This window comes from Schistocerca nitens, chromosome 3 (assembly GCF_023898315.1).
Source record: "Schistocerca nitens isolate TAMUIC-IGC-003100 chromosome 3, iqSchNite1.1, whole genome shotgun sequence".
NCBI classification, from domain to species: Eukaryota; Metazoa; Arthropoda; class Insecta; order Orthoptera; family Acrididae; genus Schistocerca; species Schistocerca nitens.
In genome coordinates, this window is record NC_064616.1 from 663,337,251 (window position 1) to 663,361,561 (window position 24,311).

General features: G+C 44.6%; 1 protein-coding gene across 3 annotated transcripts in view; it reads left to right on the forward strand.

Moving 5' to 3' along the window:
- The first annotated feature begins 2,979 nt into the window (after positions 1-2,979).
- LOC126249700 (spindle assembly abnormal protein 6 homolog) overlaps positions 2,980-24,311 on the forward strand; it is a 256,468-nt gene continuing 235,136 nt past the window's right edge. For 2 of the 3 annotated variants that reach the window (XM_049951376.1, XM_049951377.1), the window contains exon 1: positions 2,980-3,192. In XM_049951376.1, coding sequence (XP_049807333.1) covers positions 3,007-3,192 — 186 coding nt within the window. In that variant the 5' untranslated portion in view covers positions 2,980-3,006. The remainder of the gene's footprint in view (positions 3,193-24,311) is intronic. The other variant, XM_049951378.1, reaches the window with a different exon arrangement.

Genomic DNA, 24,311 nt, shown 5'->3' on the forward strand with positions numbered 1-24,311 from the left:
CATGTAGATGTAGATGTAGATGATATCCATAGTAATCAAAATTTGAAAATTTTTTCATGAAGCTTCCATGGCTGATTAATGTGACTGTACCATCAAAATATGCAATGACACAACTTGTGTAATATAGTACATTTACTCAGGTATGGTGTGGAAATGTCATATTTAGTTATAGTGATATCTGATTCCTTATTTTATGTATTTTGGAAACATAGTACATCAAGCTACCTCTGTATGCTTATTTTTAGATATGAAGATGATCATCATTGACCAAAATTAATTACCTGAGTAATAAACATTTGTGGTCCATGACAGAATTTGAAATAAAATAAAAAAAACGTAGCACAGTAATGTTGGGTCCGATCTCAAAGGGAAGTGGTCTGGCTGTCATGATTTTACACATTTGAACACTTGGTGCATCATGGGGTCTCTTTGCAGTTCTGCCTTATATTACCTAGATAGTGATGGTATCTTTTAGTTAAGTTGTTCCAGATAAGTTTGGAAATTGGCAGGTGTGTTATACATGCTAGAAGGGAGCTGCAGAGGCTGGTAGAGGCTGAACAAGTTGTTCAAAATGAACACTTGCTTGGAGTCTGAATGCAAAGATATTGCCAGTACACCTCTCATAGATCGATTCTAGGGTAATATTCACCACCTCTTCATTTGGAAAAATATGTTCAGACTGTGGAATCTGATAAGTGTACACCAGAACTTGGTATTAACTACATTTTAATCTTCACGCAGTATGAGGGAGCCATTTGGTTTGTGTTCCACTACTAAAGGGAATGTCCAAAATAAATTTTGAAATTAGGTTTTATAAATTTCAAAACTGTACAGAAAGAAAAGAAATTGTGATTTAGACTGTTACCACTTATTCTCATATAAGCTAGAAATCACTTAAGTTCCAGTACGTTGTCAATGATAAATTTATTGATACAAACTTTTAAAATTCAGAAAATTGCAAGTGTAACTGCTATAAAATGATGTACTTACCTGCTCCAATTGCAGTCTTGCAGGTCACATTGAAATACCTTCTTCTTGGTCCCAGGTTTTGTGTGAGCAGCTAGCAAATTATAATTAAACTGTAAGTAAATAAAAGTGTGACTGAGAAAGATGAATATAGGAAAATGGAAAACTTGAAAAAATTAAAAACTGAATATTGTAATAAGCTATTCTCCTCTATGACTATTTTTCGGTTTGGTATCAACATTGGTAGGCATGTGTTTGTAAAGTGATTAGGGAAAAGCAAAAATTTGTTTGAACTGAAAATATTTAAGTTTTCAACTGCAAGCTGTATTTAATTTTACATATATGATGGAAGGCAGACTGGAGAATGTAATAAATGGAAGATAAATACAACAAGAAATTTGATTTTCAGTACAGAATGAGAACCTGATTTCTTGGATTTGCTAGCTGCTTGAATATACTTGGAACAAAGAAGAAGAGATTTTAGTGTGCCCCACGAGAATATACATGAAACAGGTAAGTACACTATTTTATATCAATTTTAAGAAGTATGAATAAATTTATTTTGGCATAAATGTGATTGCAGATTGGAAGTAACGACAAGTTATATCTAGTGTAAAAGTGAATTCAACTAGTGCCTTAGATTTATCAGATGAATTAGATGTGAAGACAAGCATCATAGATATAAGACTAATGTGTTATACACGACAATCCTTGTTGTGTCAACATACATTCTGAAATTATATACACTGAAGCGCCAAATAAACTGGCATAGGCATGTATATTCAAATAGGGAGATACGTAAACAGCAGAATATGGCAATGCGTTTGGCAACGCCTCTATAAGACAGCAAGTGTGTGGTGTAGTTGTTAAATTAATTACCGTTGGTACAGTGGCAGGTTATCAAGATTTAAGTGAGTTTGAACATGGTGTTATAGTTGTCGTACGAATGGTGGGATACAGCATCTGCAAGGTAGCGATGAAGACGGGATTTTCCCATGTGACCATTTCACGAGTGTGCCATGAATATCAGGAATCAGGTAAAACATCAAATCTCCAACGTCACTGTGGCTAGAAAAAGATCCTGCAAGAACGGAACCAACGACGACTGAAGAGAACTGTTCAACGTGACATAACTGCAACCCTTCTGCAAATTGCTGCAGATTTCAGTGCTGGGCCATCAACAAGTGACAGCGTGTGAAACATTCAACGAAACATCATCGATATGGGCTTTTGGAGCTGAAGGCCCACTCGTGTCTCCTTGATGACTGCACGACACGAAGCTTTGCACCTCACTTGGATCCGTTAACACCGACAATGAACTGTTGATGCCTGGAAACATGTTGCCTGGTCGGACGAGTCTCGTTTCAAATTGTATCGATCGGATGGACGTGTACAGGTATGGAAACAATGTCATGAATCCGTGGATCCTGCATGCCAGGGGGGGTCTGTTCAGGCTGGTGGAGGCTCTGTAATGGTGTGGGGCATGTGTAGTTGGAGTGATATGGGACCTGTGATACATCTAGATACGACTCTGACAGGTGACATATATGTAAGCATCCTCTCTGATCAGTTGCATCCACTCACCACTGAGAGGTCACCACGTCTTGAGATTTCTTTAACTGCACGGTTTTATGACAGAACGAACCAATTACAACAATCTGTACCGGTACCAACAACTTTTCGACAGCTCCGGAGTGTGCTAGTATTTCGAAGCAAGATATATTCGTAGGATATGAGTTATAACATTAAACCCACCAAATACGAGCTTCATCTAAAAACTGTAGAGCAGAAATATGTACTCCATTGCAGGGGTCAGTACCTCTCATAACATATATGTGAATAAGGGCACTCCCATGCAGGTAAGATCTTCATGGCACATCCTCAGTTCAGGATTACAATACCATGACAACAGAGACATCTGCCGGTGCTTTCGGGCGTCCATTTCTGCTGAGTCTAGACGCCTGTGACAGATCAGTTGGTGTATAAACTTTGGTGATGATTGAGTGACTGCGTGTGAAGCGGGTTTTGAAAAGGCGGGCCATGGAACCCGATCGAGTACCGAAACTGGGGGTGGACAGTGATATGTTTATGAACTCAGACCCGGGCTTTGAAACAGTTTTTAGCGAACAGCTAGCCGTATCAGTCGTAGAAGAGACAAGCGAATATAAAATTTACTGTAATCTCAAAGTTGAAGTAAATAAAAACCAACCGCCACCGAAGGAAAAGGTGAGTAATTTATATTAAAAAAATGCTATTGTTTACTCATTTAGAGACTGTTTATATCCCTGGAGTGTTTTAACAAACCCGGAAGCAAAGGTCATTAACTTTTTAAATCTGATGACGAACTATACGGAAAAAATGCGGCAACATGTGTGTAAACGCATAAGCCTCCCAAAAATAGAAAGGGTGGTCAGTTGTCAGTAGCATTTCTAATGAATGATGTAATTAATTTATTCATTCGTTCATGGATAATCGCACAATGATACAGAATTTGTCATCTTAATGCCATGAAAACAAACATCTCAGTACATACATACACATAAGAATATGTTTTATGGGTATAGGACAGGTGGTCGGCTGTGGCATTTCTAAAGGAATCAACACGGCATATGCCTGAAATGATTAAGGGGTACTTAAATCATGATAGCCGGGGGCAGAGCAGACTTCATCTCGCCGAGCATGAGGCCCGCCGTAGAATCAAGTACACTGATTACAGAGTAAAACACCAAGTATTGGATTGCTAGCCGGTTTTATTTATTTGCCTGCAAGCACTTCCGTTCATTCAGTCTCTTTTGAGGTGGAAGACTGCTATAAAGTTGACTGGCAGGTCAGTGTACAAGATAGTACCTATACTCTGTTCACCTTTACAGTGTTTGTTGAGAGATAGAGATCAGACCGGAAAAAATGAACTAGGAATGTATTTGTGAACCATTTTACATGTACCTAATGTCATTTTGAACATCATTAAAAAAATGCAGTTCAGTAATTCATATTGTAGTATTCTGTTTTCCAGAAGGCAACGATATATGGTATTTTATTTAGTTTCTACGTTCTTATCTGCAGAAAAATTTTATTTTTGCCTTATTGTTTATTTTTGAGTTGCTTTATCGTTCACACTTGGTGATACATAGCTTTTTTTAAATAAATTGTTGTATGCTGCTTGGAGATGAATTGAATTTATAGAAACTCCTTTGAGTGTTCTGGAAGGCTGGTTTCTGAATCCAGGAAAGTGTGGATTGTGGAAGTAGAGGAATGGACATAGATTTCATGTACTTTTAATAGTTATAGCCATTGTAAGGCATGTGAGCTATTCTGAATTTGCTCGTCTTTATTTTGCCTCCAGATCTTGAGAGAAAGGTTGAGTACTCAGTTTCAAGCTTTGAAGTCGTGGAATATGTAGTTACATTCAGTTTTATTCTGTCACAAGACATACAGTAGGATCAAATTCATGGTGGAAAATGCATTTTAACTCGTTGCCGAACGTGGTATTCCATGGAACTAGTACCCAGTGATAAGAGTAGGATAGAGGAGCTCCAAAGAAGAGCAGAACATTTTGTTACAAGTTTGTGAAAGTGTCATGGAGATTTTTAGACAACTCAAGTGGCAGACGCTGCAAGAAGCGTCCTGCATCTTGGTGTGGTTTACTGATAAATTTCTGTGAGTGTATGTTCCTAGAGGCGTAACTACTAGTATAACTGTCTAAACTGTGTGTACGTAGTGATTTTGTACTGCATTCTGATACTGGACTTCCGATCACTGCGTAGTTATTGTGGCAGTCGTTCACATAAATTGTTTCATGTGTTTCTGCAATGCCCCAGTGACAAATAAAGATGAATGTAATGTAAAAATACTGTAACATTATTTTCGTACTAAGTGTTCAACAAATTTTCCTTTTCTATCAAAATCTCATGACATCTAGGTCTGTTTGCTTTAGCTGTACTTAAAAGATATTATTTTGGGGACAATATGCCAGTCTTCCTCAGATACTATTATGATGATGATGGCCAAATAGGTGGGGGAAGACATTTATTTGCTCAGGGACCATCTGATAGTGATAAGAGATTTGTCGTCATAATACAAGAAAAATAAATACCCTATACACACACACAAAATGTGTAAGGCTGTTGTTTATTAGGGTAGTAAAGGTGGTCAGCCATAGTTTTACTGACGAATGATCCTGGCATTTGTCTGAAATGACTTAGGCAAACCTGAATCAATATGACTTGACAGAGCAAATGCCATCCTCCTGAATGTGAGGTGAGTCTCTCACCAACTACTCCGGTCAAGAGTAGTTGATAAAACTTGTCAGCTATGACCAGGGACGTAATGTTAATGTCTGCCATCAAGTCACCTTTCGGTGCATTAATCACAGTTTTGTTGTTAGTTTGCGAAGCCAACAAATGTTAAAGCGAAACATTGCTCAGTAGCTTAACCCAAGGTATAGTTTAGTTTGAAGGTAACAGTCTGGTTGTGAGTTGGTGAAGCCAATGAATGTAATACTAAACAAACTTGGTTATAGTGGCAGACTGATATGTATCTCTTAGCCCATTCGAAAAGAATCAATAACATCGCATTATTGTCACCATATTGTTTGTCATTTGTCATGTTTCCTAAGTCACTGGACAAAGCCAACGACTCGTATCCAACATTCCCCTGAATTCCAACTCTTCTGCCTAATTTGATTGCTCCCTATTGTACAATATTCTTCGTTTATACACAGTTTCGTACTGTTCCTTCACATCTTTTTACACTGTCACTGCACACCCTACAGGCACTGTCTGGTGACTCCAGAACCATCAACCTGCTGCTAAGTCCCTTGCACTCACTTAACTCTGTCTGAAAAGCCAGACTTGATCATAAATATGCTACTTTGTCTCGTGCACATCTCAATGCCCTCCCTTCACTCTGTCTGGAAAACTGTGTCAGCATCACACATGATGACTGAGATGTTGAGTTCAGGTGAGTAACACAATATTATGCACAGTAGGTTGTGCGCACATTGTATTCTTGTAAAAAGCATTACACTGTGATCATGTAGTGTAACATGGTGTTGTAGTTATTTCCTTTCATTGTTAATTACCACTCTTCCCTTTCATTATTATCACTCTGAGTACTTTATAATTGTGTAGTATGCATTACTTATGAAGTATATTGTAGCTTCCCATTTACATTGATCTCTTTGGACACTTATTATACAACGTTGCTCCCTGCTAGGAAAAGTTATGCATTTTTTGTTTGTTTTTCCATGGTAAATGTAAATACAGACTGCTCTTTTTCTACGATTATGTGTGGAACTATTAGCGAAATACAAAGTAATTGTTTCCCTGGTATGCAGTACAGTTAGGTAGATGAACTCACTTGATGCAATAAGGGTATCCAAATTTTTAAGTACAATGAATTCGGCTGTTTGTTATTCTTATTCCGGAACATCACATTATTGCAGTTATTCCAGCTCCACCAGTAAATTCGTCTGGCGGGCAATACACCATTCCTCTTGATATTCATCAGAAAATTAATGTAGCATATCAAAAATTGAAATAGGTTAGAGGAAACAATCTAAGGAACCCAAGAGTGCCTTCTAATTTTACACATGGCACTTAAATAATTTTACTATAAGGCTTGGGAACCTGTGTAAAGAAACCCTTATCAGGCTTGGGATCCTGCGGTAAAGAAACCCAACCATGGCTGTTGTTGCTAAGCTATCGGGCGTGGCCCCTATGGCAATGGGAATGCTGTTTTTCTCAGGTGAAATGAAACTAGCAGTGGTTAAGCCACTATGGACCATAGCAACTCATTTAAACAGTTCTTTTCCATCAGTAAGCTGGTGTTGTTCATTAAACAGGCAACTAATAATTAGATGATTATGCAAATAAATTTTACGATTTACATTCATTCTTAATAATAATTGTGTGTGTGTGTGTGTGTGTGTGTGTGAGAGAGAGAGAGAGAGAGAGAGAGAGAGAGAGGGGGGGGGGGAGGTGACAATTAAGAAATAACATTGTTTCTATTTTTATTCTTTTGCTATTCGGACTTTAGCTAGGTCCTATTCATCAGGATTTCTTATTTCACTTATCCCAGACATTAATAAACATGTATAAGGCAAAATAAGAGATTTCAGGTATAATTTGAGTGCCAGAAAAATGTGTTCAAACTTCCAGTGTGCCTCTTTGATGATGCTACTTTTTAGGGCCTTATATGCTTGCATTGCAAAACCAAATCCACTTTTCTAGATGGTTTAGAATATGCTCTTTCTAATGACCATAGTTTAGAAGAGTTTGGAGAAAACACTTTTTTGAAAAATTTGACTAAAAATACCCATTTTTAGCACTTTTTGAAAAATGGTCAACCTCACCCTAGATTTGTGAAATAGTGGAAAGCAATAGGAGACTGAAATTTTATATTCTAAGACCTTGTGTTGGTGAGTTATGGTGTGCAAAGTTTCATGTACATCCCACAATTACCTTTGGAGATATAAAAAACTAAAGTTAGCATTTTTTTAAACAGCTATTTTCTCGCCCAACTTTGCTTCAAATTATCTATATGAAAATTGCTCAGAAATCCTTTTCTTAATATTTTACTTTAAAGAGCTCTAAAAGTTGTATAAGATGGCCAAGTTTTGTTTCTTTCATGCAAATACTTACAGAGATATCTCATCGCAAAGTTGCTGAAAATTCAAGGATGCACTATTGGAAGCTGTACTATGATTTCAAACGAGTGACTATATCTCTGCAAGTATTGAATTTCTGAAACTGAAGCTTTACCAGTGTTCATACAAAATTTCATCAAAATCCATGATGGTCATGTGGGAACATTTCTCGATATTAGACCACTTGGCATGGAATAGCCCTTATCTTAGAAAATAGATTAATGAAAGACAAACCTACATTTCTAGCATTTGTAGACCTATAGAAAGCTTTTGACAATGTTGACTGGAATACTCTCTTTCAAATTCTGAGGGTGGCAGGGGTAAATTGTGCAAAAGGCTATTTACAATTTGTACAGAAACCAGATGGCAGTTATAAGAGTCAAGGGGCATGAAAGGGAAGCAGTGGTTGGGAAGGGAGTGGGACAGGGTTGTAGCCTATCCCCGATGTTATTCAATCTGTATATGGAGCAAGCAGTAAAGGAAACAAAAGAAAAATTCGGAGTAGGAATTAAAATCCATGGAGAAGAAATAAAAACTTTGAGGTTCACCGATGACATTGTAAGTCTGTCACAGGCAGCAAAGGACCTGGAAGAGCAGTTGAACGGAATGGACAGTGTCTTGAAAGGAGGATATAAGACGAACATAAACAAAAGCAAAATGAGGATAATGGAATGTACTCGAATTAAATCAGGTGATGCTGCCGGAATTAGATTAGGAAATGAGACACTTAAAGTAGTAAAGGAGTTTTGCTACTTGGGGAGCAAAATAACTGATGATGATCGAAGTAGAGAGGATATAAAATGTAGACTGACAATGGCAGGGAAAGTGTTTCTGAAGAAGAAAAATCTGTTAGCATCGAGTATAGGTTTAAGTGTCAGGAAGTCGTTTCTGAAGGTATTTGTATGGAGTGTAGCCATGTATGGAAGTGAAACGTGGACGATAAATAGTTTGGACAAGAAGACAATAGAAGCTTTCGAAATGTGGTGCTACCAAAGAATGCTGAAGATTAGATGGGTAGATCACATAACTAATGAGGAGGTATTGAATAGAATTGGAGAGAAAAGAAATTTGTGGCACAACTTGTCTAGAAGAAGGGATCGGCTGGTAGGGCATATTCTGAGACATCATCAAGGGTTCACCAATTTAGTATTTGAGGGCAGCGTGGAGGGTAAAAATCTTAGAGGGAGACCAACAGATTCAGAAGGATGTAGGTTGAAGTAGGTACTGGGAGATGAAAAAGCTTGCACAAGATAGAGTAGCATGGAGAGCTACATCAAACCAGTCTCTGGATTGAAGACCACAACAACAACAGTAAAGATAAGATTTTTGACAGTGTTTTGATGTCAGCCATAGGATATGGTTGTACAATGAGTGGCCACAAGGCCCTTGAGGTGGAGTGTTGGTGTGGTGATGTAATGCCAGGGTGGTGAGGCCGCTGAACGGATTGTTGGACGAAAAGTGCCAGAAGCGACAGTGCAGGGGCTGCGGAGAGGTGGTGGCCAGTGGCCAGCTCTCATGTGCCAGTGCTGCAACACTCCATCGAGGTGGCACATCAGTTGGTGCACCCCCTGCAGGTCCGGGGTAAGAATATGCCCGAGGTGTTCCTGCCTGTCGTAAGAGGCGACTAAAAGGAGTTTCAACTGTTTCGGCCTCCTAGTAGTAGGTCCCCCTTGGGGTTTGACCTCCGCTTTTCAAAATTCTACAGAAGTACGAGCCTTTTGGGGAAGGACGCCTTACGTGGTGTATCACTGGTCCTCAGTGCACCAAGACCTTGGCACTCAGCATTGTAGCGGCGTTGTAACCGCACCCACTATTCCTCAAATTGGGCCTAAACACCTGATGGGTTGCACAAGTTACGCCCATAGTGCGTCCCCATCTGCACCTACGATCATGATGGACCTTCCATGGCACCCGAAATCCAGCACGGTAGCCAGCCCGTTGTGGTGGGGTCGTCACGTACCCTCTAGGTTGTAGCCCCCTGACAACACAGGGATCGTACTGCCGATACCTGAGCTGCACCCTCCCCACGTCGGCCAAGGAGTAGATGCCCGTCTCCTTGGGGCATCGGGACTCCCAGCAACGGTCATCCTGCCAGGTGGCCCTTGCTGAGGCTGGGTGGCGCCCGTGGGGAGAGCCCCTGGTCGGAGTGGGTGGTATCGGGGCGGACGTTTCGCAGATGAAACGTCAACATGTATCAGGTCGCTCTGCGGCCGAGTCTTTTAAAAAGAAAGCTACTGTCTCTGGTTCTGGTTCTCCTGCCCTTCCCCCCTTGGCCACTCCCTGGGAGGAAGGACAGGCCCGCCGGCTTGGGGCGAAGTACTTCCCCCGCTATTTAGTCTGTTCTCGGACCGATGGGGGGACGTTCGCCACCTCCAAGCCCATGTTCTTTGTCCAGCACATCGAGGACATCTTCGGGGAAATCGAGGCTCTCAGTAAAATGCATTTGGGGTCCGTTCTTATAAAGACCGCCTCCGCCACACAGTCAGCGGCGCTCCAGGCGTGCGACCGACTAGGGGACATCCCAGTGTCTATTGTCCCGCATCTGGCACTGAATAGGACGCACGGGGTTATTTTTCATCGGGACCTCCTGCTGCAATCTGATGAGGAGCTCAGGGCCAACCTGGAGCGCCGAGGTGTGCATTTCGTCCGGCGAGTTCAGCGCGGCCCCAAAGACCGTCGCGTCGACACCGGAGCCTTTATACTCGCCTTCGAGGGGGACGTTCTCCCGGAGAAGGTAAAGGTGATGTGCTACCGGTGCGACGTGCGACCTTACGTCCCGCTTCCTATGCGCTGCTTTCGGTGTTTGCGCTTTGGGCACATGTCGTCACGGTGTGAGGCTGTGAGACCCTTTGTGGCGATTGCGGACGTCCTCTTCGTGAGGAACATACATGCACCCCACCACCTCGGTGCGTCAATTGTCCTGGCATCCACTCGCCTAAATCTTTAGACTGCCCCGTGTATCAGAAGGAGAAGAAGATTCAAGAATTAAAAACTTCGGATCGTCTCTCTTATTCTGAGGCCAGGAAGAAGTATGACCGCCTCCATCCCGTGACGTTGACAACTTCGTTTGCCTCAGTCGTGTCCACTCCTTCCACAGTATCCTCACCCCTCTCCTGTCCCCCCTCCACCTCCTCACCCCATCCGGGGTCTATGCCTCCGCCTCCCAAATCCCACCCTTCCAAATCCTCCTCCCTCGCGGCCCCTGCCCCCTCTGCCCCAGGGGCCACCCTTCCTCCCCCTCCCCCTCCGCCGCCTGAGAAGCGATCCTCTTCTCAGGCGTCCATCGGGGAAACGTTCCGGACCCCGGCTTCCGAGGTCCGGCGTTCCAACATGGACCCCGCGCGTGAGGACCTTCTTCGGGTCCAGCCCACCATCCCCGTGCCTCATTGGACTTCCAAGAAGGCCTCCAAGAAGAAATCTTTATCCCCCTCTCCACCCCGGCGTGTTTCGTCTGACGCTCCATCCGTGAGTCGCTGCTCCCGGCCGTCCTCAGTTTCGCCGGGATGCTCTGCTGCCAGGCGCTCAGCTGGCCTCTTGTCGGCGAATGATGCTGCCCCTCCTACGCAACCGGGGAAAGCAGCCGCCGCTGGCGACGACTCGATGGAACAGGATCCGCCTCCCGCCGGTTGTAGCGTTGTTCCCTCGACACCTGGCCCTCCGCAGCTGTCGAGGTGACCAGCTCTTCACCCGTTTCGTTCCCCCTCTTTTCTGACTAGCGATTGCTTTGTTACATTGGAACATAAGAGGTATTCGATCTAATCGGGAGGAATTACAACTGCTCCTCCGCCTGCCCTGTCTGCTCGTTCTTGGTCTCCAGGAAACCAAGTTGCGCCCAACTGACCGTATTGCTTTCACCCACTATACCTCGGAGTGTTCTGACCTCCCCCCTGTGGACGGTATTCCAGCTCATGGTGGCGTCATGTTGCTTGTTCGGGACGATGTCTATTACCGTCCCCTCCCATTGACCACCCCACTCCAAGCAATAGCTGTCCGTATTACTCTTTCTGCCTTTACTTTTTCTGTTTGTACCGTCTACACTCAATCATCATCCGCAGTTAGTCGGACTGACATGATGCACCTGATTGTTCAGCTTCCTCCGCCATTTTTATTGTTTGGCGACTTCAATGCCCATCATCCCCTTTGGGGCTCTCCTGCATCCTGTCAGAGAGGCTCCCTCTTGGCGGATGTCTTCAACCATCTCAATCTTGTCTGCCTGAATACTGGCGCCCCGACTTTCCTCTCGGACTCTACTCATACCTACTCCCACTTGGACCTCTCGATCTGTTGTACCACTCTTGCCCGTCGGTTCGAGTGGTATGTCCTTTCTGACACCTATTCGAGCGACCACTTCCCCTGTGTCGTTTGTCTCCTGCACCACACCCCATCCCCACGTCCTTCGAGCTGGAACATACCGAAAGCTGACTGGGGACTTTACTCCTCCCTGGCAACCTTTCTGGACCACGATTCTCTCAGTTGTGACAGTCAGGTCGAATACCTCACGGCTGTTATCATCAATGCTGCTGAACATTCCATTCCTCGTACTGCCTCTTCTTCACGTCGCGTTTCCGTCCCCTGGTGGAATGAGGCTTGTCGAGACACTATCCGTGCTCGACGACGTGCTTTATGCACCTTTCGCCGCCATCCTACGTTGGCGAATTGTATTGGATACAAACGACTCAGAGTGCAATGCCGTAGAGTCATCAAAGACAGCAAAAAAAGCTTGTTGGGCCTCTTTCACCAGCTCCTTTAACAGTTTTACTCCCTCTTCTGTCATCTGGGGTGGCCTGCGCTGGCTGTCGGGCATTAAGGCCCACTCCTCGGTACCTGGCCTGACTTCAGGTGATGAGGTCCTTATTGATCCTGTGGATATCTCCAACGACTTCGGCCGCTTTTTTGCGGAGGTTTCAAGCTCCCCCCATTACCACCCTGCCTTCCTTCCTAGGAAAGAGGCAGAAGAGGCTCGGCGACCTTCCTTCCACTCGCTGAATCTGGAAACTTATAACGCCCCCTTTACTATGCAGGAACTCGAACGTGCACTTGCACTGTCCCGGTCCTCTGCTCCGGGGCCAGATGCCATTCACGTTCAGATGCTGGCACACCTTTCTCCGGCAGGCAAAAGCTTCCTTCTTCGTACCTACAATCGCGTCTGGACCGAAGGTCAAGTCCCCATGCGTTGGCGTGACGCCGTCGTTGTTCCTATACCCAAACCCGGGAAGGATAGACACCTTCCTTCTAGTTACCGCCCCATTTCTCTTACAAGCTGTGTCTGTAAGGTGATTGAGCGCATGCTTAACGCTCGGTTAGTTTGGATTCTTGAATCTCTACAGCTACTTACCAATGTTCAATGCGGCTTTCGTCGCCGCCGCTCCGCTGTTGACCACCTTGTGACCTTGTCGACATTCATCATGAACAACTTTTTGCGAAAGCGCCAAACGGTCGCAGTGTTCTTCGATTTGGAGAAGGCTTATGATGCCTGTTGGAGAGGAGGTATCCTCCGCACTATGCACGGGTGGGGTCTACGCGGTCGCCTGCCCCTTTTTATTGATTCCTTTTTAACAGATCGACAGTTTAGGGTCCGTGTGGGTTCCGTATTGTCCGACATCTTCCTCCAGGAGAACGGAGTGCCTCAGGTCTCTGTCTTGAGCGTAGCCCTTTTTGCCATAGCGATCAATCCAATTATGGATTGCATTCCACCTAATGTCTCAGGCTCTCTCTTTGTCGATGACTTCGCGATCTACTGCAGTGCCCAGCGAACATGTGGATTGCACTGTCCTGCTTCGCTTGTATCGGTCCATAGTCCGATCAAAGCTGGATTATGGGAGCCTCGTCTGCTCGGCCATCCCTCTTACGCCGTCTCAACTCCATCCACCATAGGGGGTTACGTCTTGCGACCGGAGCTTTCTACACTAGTCCTGTCGAGAGTCTTTATGCTGAAGCTGCCGAATTACCATTGACCTACCGGCGCGACGTACTGCTTTGTCGGTATGCCTGCCGGCTGTTGTCAATCCCGACCACCCCTCTTATCAGTCCTTCTTCGCCGATTCTCTCGACCGTCAGTATGGGTTGTATGTGTCTGCCCTGCTGCCCCCTGGAGTCCGCTTTCGTCGCCTGCTTCGACAATTGGATTTTGCCCTCCCTACCACCTTCAGAGAGGGTGAGAGCCCAACACCACCTTGGCTCCAGGCTCCGGTTCATGTTTATTTCGACCTCAGCTCGCTCCCGAAGGAGGGTACTCCGGCTGCAGTGTATTGCTCACGGTTTGTCGAACTTCGTGTGCGCCTTGCCAGTCACACCTTTATTTACACTGATGGCTCCAAAACTGACGATGGTGTCGGCTGTGCCTTTGTCGTCGGGGCCATCACCTTTAAATACTGGCTCCTCGACCAGTGTTCCAGCTTTACGGCCGAGCTTTTTGCTCTCCATCAGGCCGTTCAGTATGCCCGCCGCCACCACCATTCATCGTATGTACTCTGCTCTGATTCACTCAGTGCTCTTCAGAGCCTTGGAGCTCCATATCCGGTCCATCCCTTGATGCAACGGATCCAGCAGTCCCTCCATTCTTTTGCTGAGGGTGGCTCTCCTGTCAGCTTTGTGTGGGTTCCCGGCCATGTAGGAGTGCCTGGGAATGAGGCTGCTGATGCTGCAGCCAAGGCTGCAGTCCTCCTGCCTCGACCAGCCTTCCATTGTGTCCCTTCATCTGACGTTAGTGGGGTTGTTTGTAAGAGGCTTGTGTCCTTGTGGTGGGATACTTGGTCCTCACTTCAAGGAAACAAGCTCCGGGCAGTAAAACCGTTCCCAACTGCTTGGACAACCTCCTCCCAACCATCTCGGCGAGAAGAGGTCCTTCTGACCAGGTTGCGGATTGGGCATTGCCGGTTTAGCCACCGCTACCTGCTCTCCGGTGACCCAGCCCCGCAGTGCCCTTGTGGTCATGCATTAACAGTGCGCCATGTTTTATTGTCGTGTCCCCGTTTTAGTCAATCTCGTGTTGTCCTGTCTCTGCCATCTACTTTACAGGATATTTTAGCGGATGACGCTCGAGCAGCTGCTCGTGTTCTTCATTTCATTACTTTGACTGGATTGTCCAAAGACATCTAACTCTTTCACTTATTTTATCTGCATCTTTGTAAGAACTTTCTGGTGTCGTCCCACCCCCCCCCCCCCCCCCCCCCTGAGTTTTACTAGATTCTATGTGCTCTAACAATTGTGACTGGCCGCTAATGACCTCAGTAGTTGAGCGCCCTTAAACTCAAAAAAAAAAAAATCTGTTGGTGTCCGGGGGAGCAGAATCCTTTAGAGGGAGGAATGATAATGATTAGGTCACATACTCCGAGGAGCGTAGGGGACGATGCGGAAGACCCGCACCGTCATACTAGGCAAGGTCTTAGTGGAGGTGGTTTGCCATTGTTAGAGGGAGGAAGGGTTATTTTTAAAAAAGGTACATGGATCCTTAGTAAAATAGATTTGCCTTACATCTAACAAATGGTCCTTGTACAGGAAGTCATAAGATTTAACAAATTCAATAAAACATTAAGTTTGAAGTGTAAATAAAACTGCTTCTAGCCTTTGTGACTGGCTTATAAGCTATTGAAAAGGTAAACTAATTGACTGCCCCTCTAGGCAGTTCTAGCTGTGTCCTTATCCCATCTACAGACTACATGACCCTCTGGTGTGTTTTCATTTGAACATAAAGTACTAATTATCGTATTATACATTGAAGCACAACAGAAAATGGTATAGGCTTGCACATTCAAACAGAGAGTTATGTAAACTGGCAGAATATGACGCTGCGGTCAGCAGCGCCTATATGAAGCAACAAGTGTCTGGTGTAGTTGTTAGATTGGTTACTGCTGGTACAATGGCGGGTTATCAAGATTTAAGTGAGTTGAAACACATCCGCTGACCACCAAACTCCCCAGACGTGAAGATTATTGAGCTTATCTGGGATGCCTTGCAACATGCTGTTCATAAGAGATCTCCACCCCGTCATACTCTTACGGATTTATGGATAGCCCTGCAGGATTCATAGTGTCAGTTTCTTCCATCACTGCTTCAGACATTAGTAGAGTCCATGCCACATCGAGTTGTGGCATTTCTGCATGCTCGCAGGGGCCCTACATGATATTAGGCAGGTATACCATTTTCTTTGGCTCTTCAGTGTAGCATTGACTGATACTATATAGCTTTAAGGGTGAGCCACCAGACTCAATGTTCAAACTATCCCTTTAAACCATAATACACTACTTGCATTCAAATTACATTTCACTCTTCCATGTTGTTGTCATAAGGGGGGGGGGGGGGGGGGACCACTACTGTTGCAGTATCAAAACACTCAATGAAAGAAAAAACTTGTCTGTCACTACCATAATCGTAAGGACTGGAATTAGTGTAGGGCCATGCCTTTACAATAAAACTTTCTTCATTTCCGTATTATGTGCTCGAGTGTGATAGTCACCTGATGATTGCTGTTTGTAGACAACAGGATTTGGTGATTGTAATCGTTTACAATATACCTTTTTTATATAAGATCCAGGCATTCAGTACTAGGATGGCCAGAGTTAGAGGAACAGATTAGTATTTGGTTTGATCACATTATAATTATCTCGTGTGCCAATTGTAAATGTGCATAGCCAACAGTAATTTGTCCTTGCTCATGGGCTACACTGTAGGAGATGGCTATCTCCAATGGTTAGGCAGCGCAGGCTGGCTGTCTGGTTGTGCCAGTACAAGAGATAACTCTGGCAGAAAAGATTTTTACACTTGTATTGTGTGTATATGTTTAAGTGAGCTGATAGTCTAACAGAAGATACAATCAAATCACGATGGGAAATGTTAAATGAAAGTCCACTGCCATTTAAAGTAACTTGGTATTTTTGAGACGTAAAGGCATGATTATAACAGAGGATGACAACAGTTGGACCTGGCACAGTGTACAGAAGACTATTACCAACAGACGCAAGCAGTTGATCGTGCACCGCTACAACCATGCCAGAGCAGAGGAACAAGGATGTGTCTTGATTTCTGTAAGGAAAAGGGTGGTTTTACATTTAGAGACATGAGTGTGTAATGACAAAGGAGAACACACTCGATAATTGACATTTAAGCAGTGTTAGAGTTCAGTGAGTGGCATAACAGAGTGAGTTTGGCTATTCGTACTAATAATCAAGATTTCACTTTTCAGGCAGGTGATATGTTTCCCTGCAGCTGTCCGTGCTACAGGAAAAGTATGGTGGTGATAACACTCTAATTACAACTAGCTCAGTGACAGGTAAAAAGATCTGTGTATTCAAGGCATCAGAGTGTTGAGACAAGTGTACTCTAGCAGCAGTGTAGTAGTGAGATAAAGTTGATTCCTGAATGTGGTAGATAGTTTGTGCATAGGTGCTACCAAGTAGGTTGAAAAATTAGATATGATACACGGAAAGGATTTGGCAGGTAGTGGGTTAGGACTGAGTCTTTGTTGTATTCCAAGCTGAATAATGGTTAATTGGGTGCTAATATGTAACTAAATAGCATTGGTATTATTCAACAGATGGTGCAGTGTTTTTGTCACTGCCAAGGCAGCTGTTAAGTTTAGCTTCTCGTGAATGGTTGCTAAATTATTCTGAATAAAATTTCTAACCTTTTCATATTGCTGTTCTAACTCAGTAGCTACACTGCAGATCTGCCTAGTGATAGCTAAAAGATCATTCTCAATGTGAGTCAGCTGTACATGTTGGCCTGCATAGTTTTGAAGAGCAAAGGACATAGCACAATGGATGGCCTTATTCCAGCTATCAGCATCAGACTGATCTAGACCATCAAATATTGCTTTTCTTATTACTACAGTGTCATTGAACCCTGGCTCGTTTAACATGATGGGTCTGTACAGCATCAGGACTGCTTCATAACTGCTCTTTCACATTAGTGATTACTTGTGTTAAATCCCATTGTGTATGAAAGGTTCCTCATTGTCCAGATTGTATTTATCTTAAATCCCATACTGTATGAAAGATTCCTCTTTGTCCATACTGTATCAGCCAGGTTAAAAAGCTAACAGACATTCTGTAACTTAAAAAGAAGCCAGTCGGCATAAAAGAGAGGAGCTGGAGGGAGCTATTGTCATAATGAACATGGCTACAACTCTCTAATGGTCAGCACTAGGGGATTAGCAATTGTAACAGGATACGCGGGGTCTGATTAGTTCTTGGGCCCAAATGGCAGATCATTAGAATTTCTGCTATATCAGGGGTATGTAGAGCTTCCACACTTAAGCGAGACATCTGCACAGGCTCACAGAACACGTATTCAATGAGTGCTCATGGAGTTTTCAAGGAGTATGGGAGGATGGGATCATTCACTGTGGAATGAGAACACTGGGGTTTTACAGGGGAAGCAGCTGTGACCAGCTGCCCAAGCTGGCAACATCCGTGGCAATCTGGCATGTTGTGCAACATGTCACATGTCTTGGTCTGCAATGAACTGGAAACAGATCTTCACAATAGAGGGGTGAGGTATAGGATTAGGGAAGTAAACAAGTCTCTGTACAGTTTGAAAAAGTATTTGGTCTTACTAGACAGTGCAGATAACAAGAGATCAAGGTGGGGAAATGTGCTTGATAGGTAACAGAGAAGCATAAAAATAGAGGGGGATGGAAACTTGTACTGAAATTGATGAGTGTAAGTTTTTAAGGTGAAGGTGAAACATGAACCTTCATGAATCAGTGAACTTGAGTTAATTACATGGGGTCACTTGCTTAAGTAATTTAGTACAGGAAAGTACAATCTATTGCAAGCATCTTTCAACCACAAGGTACTATGAAAGAAAGTCATATAAACCTGATCCAATATATTCATTGTAAATGTGGCTGGAGCAGAAGATCAAGAAATGGCTAATCATCTGAGATTGGTGAGTGTTGTGGTGTATAATTGGAGCCACCCTACAGGGGTCTCATCTCTTTTGTGAATAAATGCTTGGCCACCACAGGCCCCTAGTCCTTGCATCACTACTTCTCATTTTGTGCTGCAAGTCTGTCCTTACACTTTCCTTTCTTCCTCTCTGCCTTTCCATTGGATGGTCTTCTTGGTGCCGATTGTGCTTGGATTTAGTTTTTGATTTTGGACACTCATTTTCTTCCCTTCTGGCATTCTACAGCTTCTTAACTATGTGGCCTCCATGGTTGGGTTTGACCTGCTATTTCTTTTCCAAATTATACAGGACAATTATACAGAAGTGCAGACTGTGCCAGGGAGGTCACCCAATGTACCATATATTCCACAGTTTGTGCCCTTTTTTTTTCCCCCAAAAGGTACTGCACCCAGAATCCATCACCATAGCCAGCCATTCCATTGGGGAGAGGGGTGGTGGTGGTGGTGGTGGTAGGGTGGGGAGTTGGAGTGGTAGTAGGGAATACCCCCCACATGCCAAGGAGTGTGTGCCTGTTGTGGCTGGGGCATTGGAACTCCGGGCAACAGTTTGCTGGTCACATAACCATGCCTGGGTGGTGCCTGTTGGGAGAGCCCTTGGTCTTCTTCTGCTGGTGGTTGCATAGTCCCAGCAGTCTCTTCTGAAGGTAAGGTACTGATATAACTCGAAAATGTTTCCTTCCTGAACTACACCATGGGAGAAATGTAGAGGTTAGAGACCAGGGGAGAAATAGTACCTCCAATATGAAGTTCGTTGTATAACTGATCGGGCTTTCTTTTTGACTATGAAATCACTGTTCTTCTTTGAATACCTCTAGGACAGGTTTGAGGCAGTGGCAACGATTAGAAAAATTAAAAGTGGCTCCGTTCTGAATAAAACAGTCTACCATGCTCAGTTATAGGCACTGCTCGCTTGAGACAAACTGAGTGACATTCCTGTAACCCTAACTCCCCATAACAGCCTCATTATGGTACAGGGTATCATCTCCCACTGCAGTCTTCTTTCACAGACAGATCATGAGTTGCATGACAGGAGGTGGATTTTGTCTGTTGTGTCCAGTGGGGACCAAAGGATAACACGGTTGATACTGGAGCCTTCATCTTGGCCTTTGAAGGTGACTCGTAATGCGAAAAGGTCAGGATAATGGTGTATTGATGTGATGTGAAGCTGTATGTTCCCCGTCCCTTGCGGGGCTGCAAGTGCACAAGATTTTGGCACATGTCCTCGCATTGTAATGCGAGGGATTGTGGGCGTCTGTTGCACACAAATGCTCCTTGTGCCCCTCCCCATTTGTATCAGCTGCGGGGTGTACCATTTTCCCTGCTCTCTGGACTGCTCTGTCTTCCATAGGTAAAAGAAAATCCAAGAATACAAGACTCTTGACATACTCACATAAACAAGAGGACAAGAAGAAGAAATATGATTGTCTATGCCCTACGTGTAAGACGATGACGTATGCTACAGTTATGATGACTTCATCCTCTCTAGTGACTGTACCATCACCCTCCATGTCTTCTACGTGAGCCCTCAGAGCTGCTCGACTATACCTACTCCCTTGATGGTTGGGGGCCCCTCCGTACTTTTTCAACTACACCCCTTCTAAGGGCATCGATTCCCCGCTTGCCAGGGACATTGGCCCCAGCCCCTCCTCTGGTATTTCTTCCCAGGAAGGAGTCCCCTGGGATGCTCCCTTCAGTGGAATCTGGAGGACAAGTAGTAGTCCTCCAAGGAGAAGGAGCTTCTGGTGGCCACTGGGCTCTGCACATTCCACCTTTGTCTCCGAGGTGGCGACCCTGGTTGCCCCTGTACCCCTGGATGCCCGCCCCCCTCTCCCCAATGGTTGAGAATCAATGTGTACTGATGCTGTATGCTGTAGCCTTCCAACCAGTAACAGTGGGTGGCCGTGAGGCATGACCTGCCTCCTTCGTCCCTTCTTGCACCTACAGGGTACTGGTAGCATAAGTCTTCAGTGGAACTGCGATGGGTTTTTCCTCCACCTGCCTGAGCTGCGATTTTTTTCTATGCATTCCCACTGCCTTTGCCCTCCAAGAAACTTGGTTCCAGGATCCCTACACTTGGGCGCTATTGGAGCTATTTTAAGAATCGTGCTGACAGTGAGAGTGTCACATGGTGTTTGCATGTCCACTGTCAAGTCACATTAATGTGACCACATATCAAAATTATGAATAACCAGTGTGGACCTCTGTGAGACATGCAAGAAGAGAGTTAATGAGGTTTTGGAAGATGCTGACATGGATGTGGACCCATGCTGACTCCAGAGTTGTGGCCAGCTGTGCTAGGTTTCTTGGTTGAAGGTTCATGACATGACCATCCTGATCGAGGTGGTCCTTAAGATTCTTGATTGGGTTTAATCCGGGGAGTTTGGTGGCCAGGAGAGAACGGTAAACTCATCCTGATGCCCTTCGAAACATGCACATACACTGCAAGCTGTGTGACATCAGGCATTCTCGTGCTGGTAGATGCCATCATGTCAAGAAGAAACAAACTGCATGTAGGGGCGGACATAGTCCCCAAGCATAGATGCATTTTTGCGTTGATCCGTAGTGCTTCCAGAATAATGAGTTCACACAGGGAATTCGATGAAAACATTCCTCAGACCATAAAGTTCCCTCCTCTGGCCCAGACTATTCCAATGATACTTGCAGGGTGTTTGCATTCAGTCCAGTGGTTCATAAAATGTGATTCATCTGTAAAGGCCACCTGTTGGCACACAGTGAATGTCCAGTTGCGGTATTGGCATGCAAATTCCAGTCTTCATTGTCTATGAACAGCAGTCAACATGGGTACATGAGGCAGACGCTTGCTGCAATGGCCATTATGTAGTAACATTTGCTGAACGGCCATTGAGGATACACTATTAGTAGCCCCTTACTTCATCTGGATGGACAGTTGTTAAACAGTTGCACATGTATTTGTCTGTCCACATCTATGCAGCTGTTGTCCACCCCTGTCATGGCCCATGGTGCACAACAGTTGCCTCAGCACTAGTTTTGGATAGTGTCATTTTGCCATGCATGGTATACTTTAACCATAGTGGCATGCAAACAGTTTACAAACTGAGCCACATCAGAGATGCTTCCACCCTTGGCCTGAAAGCTAATGATTATGCCCTTTCTCCCCTGGCATGCTTTATGTACCCTCCACTGTTAGTTCTGCCAACTACCATGTGAGAATGATTATTGCATGTTGATGTCATACATTCATGGTGGTCACATTAGTGTGAGTGGACCATTCATGGTCTGAACTTTGTCTATAGCAAACATGTGCCACTTCATAACAGACAGGATTCACCATTCTTACTGGGGGCAGGAGTGGGTGCCAGGGCCTGTTCAGGCTGTCAGGATTTAGTGGGCATCTGAGTGAGTGGTTGAAATAAGGCATGGTTGCAAATAGAAAACTGACTGATTTGTCAGCGTTGTTGCCAGCCAGAAGCGATACATCACAGCCTGGGGAGGCCATCGACAGACTATATGGCCGTAGTGTCCTAGAGTATCAGGAGGGTGCATCTGATTGGGACGAGGGCTGGCTGCCAAGAGAGGATGAGAGCTCTGCTGGACAGCACTTTCCAGTCTGCTCCACGGCCCTCATGTGACCCTTTCTAACCCTCTGATTGGCGGGCTAACACCACAAATGCTATTTCTAAAGTGTCACCTCATAAGCAGTGCCACTCGTGAGAATGGTGTTCACCAAGCAGCATGTGAACAGGGCATGGGTTGGCATTGGCATTCGGTGCCTAGTCAGCTGAGGTCAAGCCACATCTCATAAGAAAACTTAGTTTCATCAATTAATGAATAAAGAATCTGCTTTAAAATATTGATGTCCTATACACTCTGCCAGTCCACCTGTACATATGCTAATGTACTATATGGGACTCACCCACTTTATACACTGATCAGCCAGAACATTATGAGCACCTCCCTAATAGCTGATATGTCCATCTTTGGTGATGTGTCATGGCATGGAAGTAGTGGGGCCTTGGTAGGTCACTAGAGGTAGTTGACATACTCCTGGCCTTGTGACTTGGTGCAGTATATTGCTGAAAAATGCCACTGACATCAGGAAACATGATTGTCATGAAGGGGCATACGTGGTTTGCAATTGGTGTATGATACTCCTTGGTCCTCATGGTACTTTGCATGAGCTCCACTGGACCCATGGATACCTGTGTGAATGTACCCCGGAGCATGTTGGAGCTGCCACCAATTTGTCTCCATCTCACAGTACAGGTGTCAAGGAGCTGTTCCCCTGGAAGATGAGAGATTTGTGCCCTCTTATCGGCATGATAAAGAAGGTATTGGTATTGATCAGACCATGCAACACTCTACCAATGTGTCTTTGTCCATGTCAGTGGTCATGTGCTCATTTCTGTCATAGTCGCCAATGTTGTAGTGTTAACATTGGCATATGCATGGGACATTTGCTGCGAAGGCCCATTGTTAGCAGTGTCCGGTGCACGGTGTGTTCAGGCACGTTTCTACTCTGCCCATCATTAAAGTTTGATGTTAGTTCTGCCACAGTTCACCACCTGTCCTCTTTTACCAGTCTGCCCAGCCTGTGACGTCCGACACTGTAATGATGGGTGGTCGCCCAACCCCATGACGCCTGGACGTGGTTTCATGTCAGTTTCACTATGTGTTGACACCACAGCACTCCTATTACACCCAGCAAGTTGTGCAGTTTCCAAAATGCTCATGTTGAGCCTCCAGGATGTCACAAGCTGCCCTCAGTAGACTCAGATTGATCGCGTGCGTTTGCAATTCTACACACAGACAGCATGGTCATTGATACTACATGCTGCATGCGTGTGTCTGACTAGCAGTCATTCCTCGCCAGGTGACACTGCTATCGCCTGGATGGGTTTATACAGGTGGTTGGTGGTCATAATGTTATGCCTGATCTGTGTATATTATCAACTGTAGCACATTTAGCATATTTTTCTACATTAATCAAGTCATCCACATAGCATATAAAATGGCACTAACCACTCAGGTATTCTTCATCATCATACATACATACTCTGCAAGTCATGGTCTATGGTAGAAGGTACTTTGTAAACTACTAGTGGTTTCCTTTCCTGTTCCACCTGCAAATGGAGTGAGGGAATAGTGATCATCTGTATGCCTCGATATGAGCCCAAATTTCTCTACTATTTTTGTAATGGTCCTCATGTGAAGTGTGCATTGGTGGCACTAGAATCGTTCCACAGGCAGCCACAAATTCCGGTTCTCTAAATTTTATCAGTAGTACCTTGCAAACAGAATACCTTTTTCCCTCCATGGATCTCCATTGAAGTTCACAAAGCATCTTACGCTATACAGGAGCAGGCAGTATGCTGCTGACGAATCTAATGCCATAATAAAAGATGTCTGGAGATGGGCTTAACAGCCCAAAATCGGTCATGACAATAAAATGAACCTTTTTTAAAAGTATTTGTGGCTGGTTGTGTTCTCCATCAACAATGTTTACTGAAATAACAGCCACAGAATTCAACGAGATCCAGTATGGGTAAGAAAGACACATGAAATACGTGTCACTGGGGTCATTTTCAGTGGCATGCTTCAGTAAAATCTTCTCTGTTTACAAGCTGTGTCACTTCAAATAAAACACTCAAGCTTTTCATAGCTGTTCCATATTATGCTGCGAGTGGTGGCCATTTGGATCCATTTAGTTTCCATGCTAACAATATGCAATCTTTATAACCCCCCCCCCCCCCCCCCCCGACCAGCCTACTATGCTTCCTGCCCCCCTTACACAGCTCCCCCCCCCCCCCCCC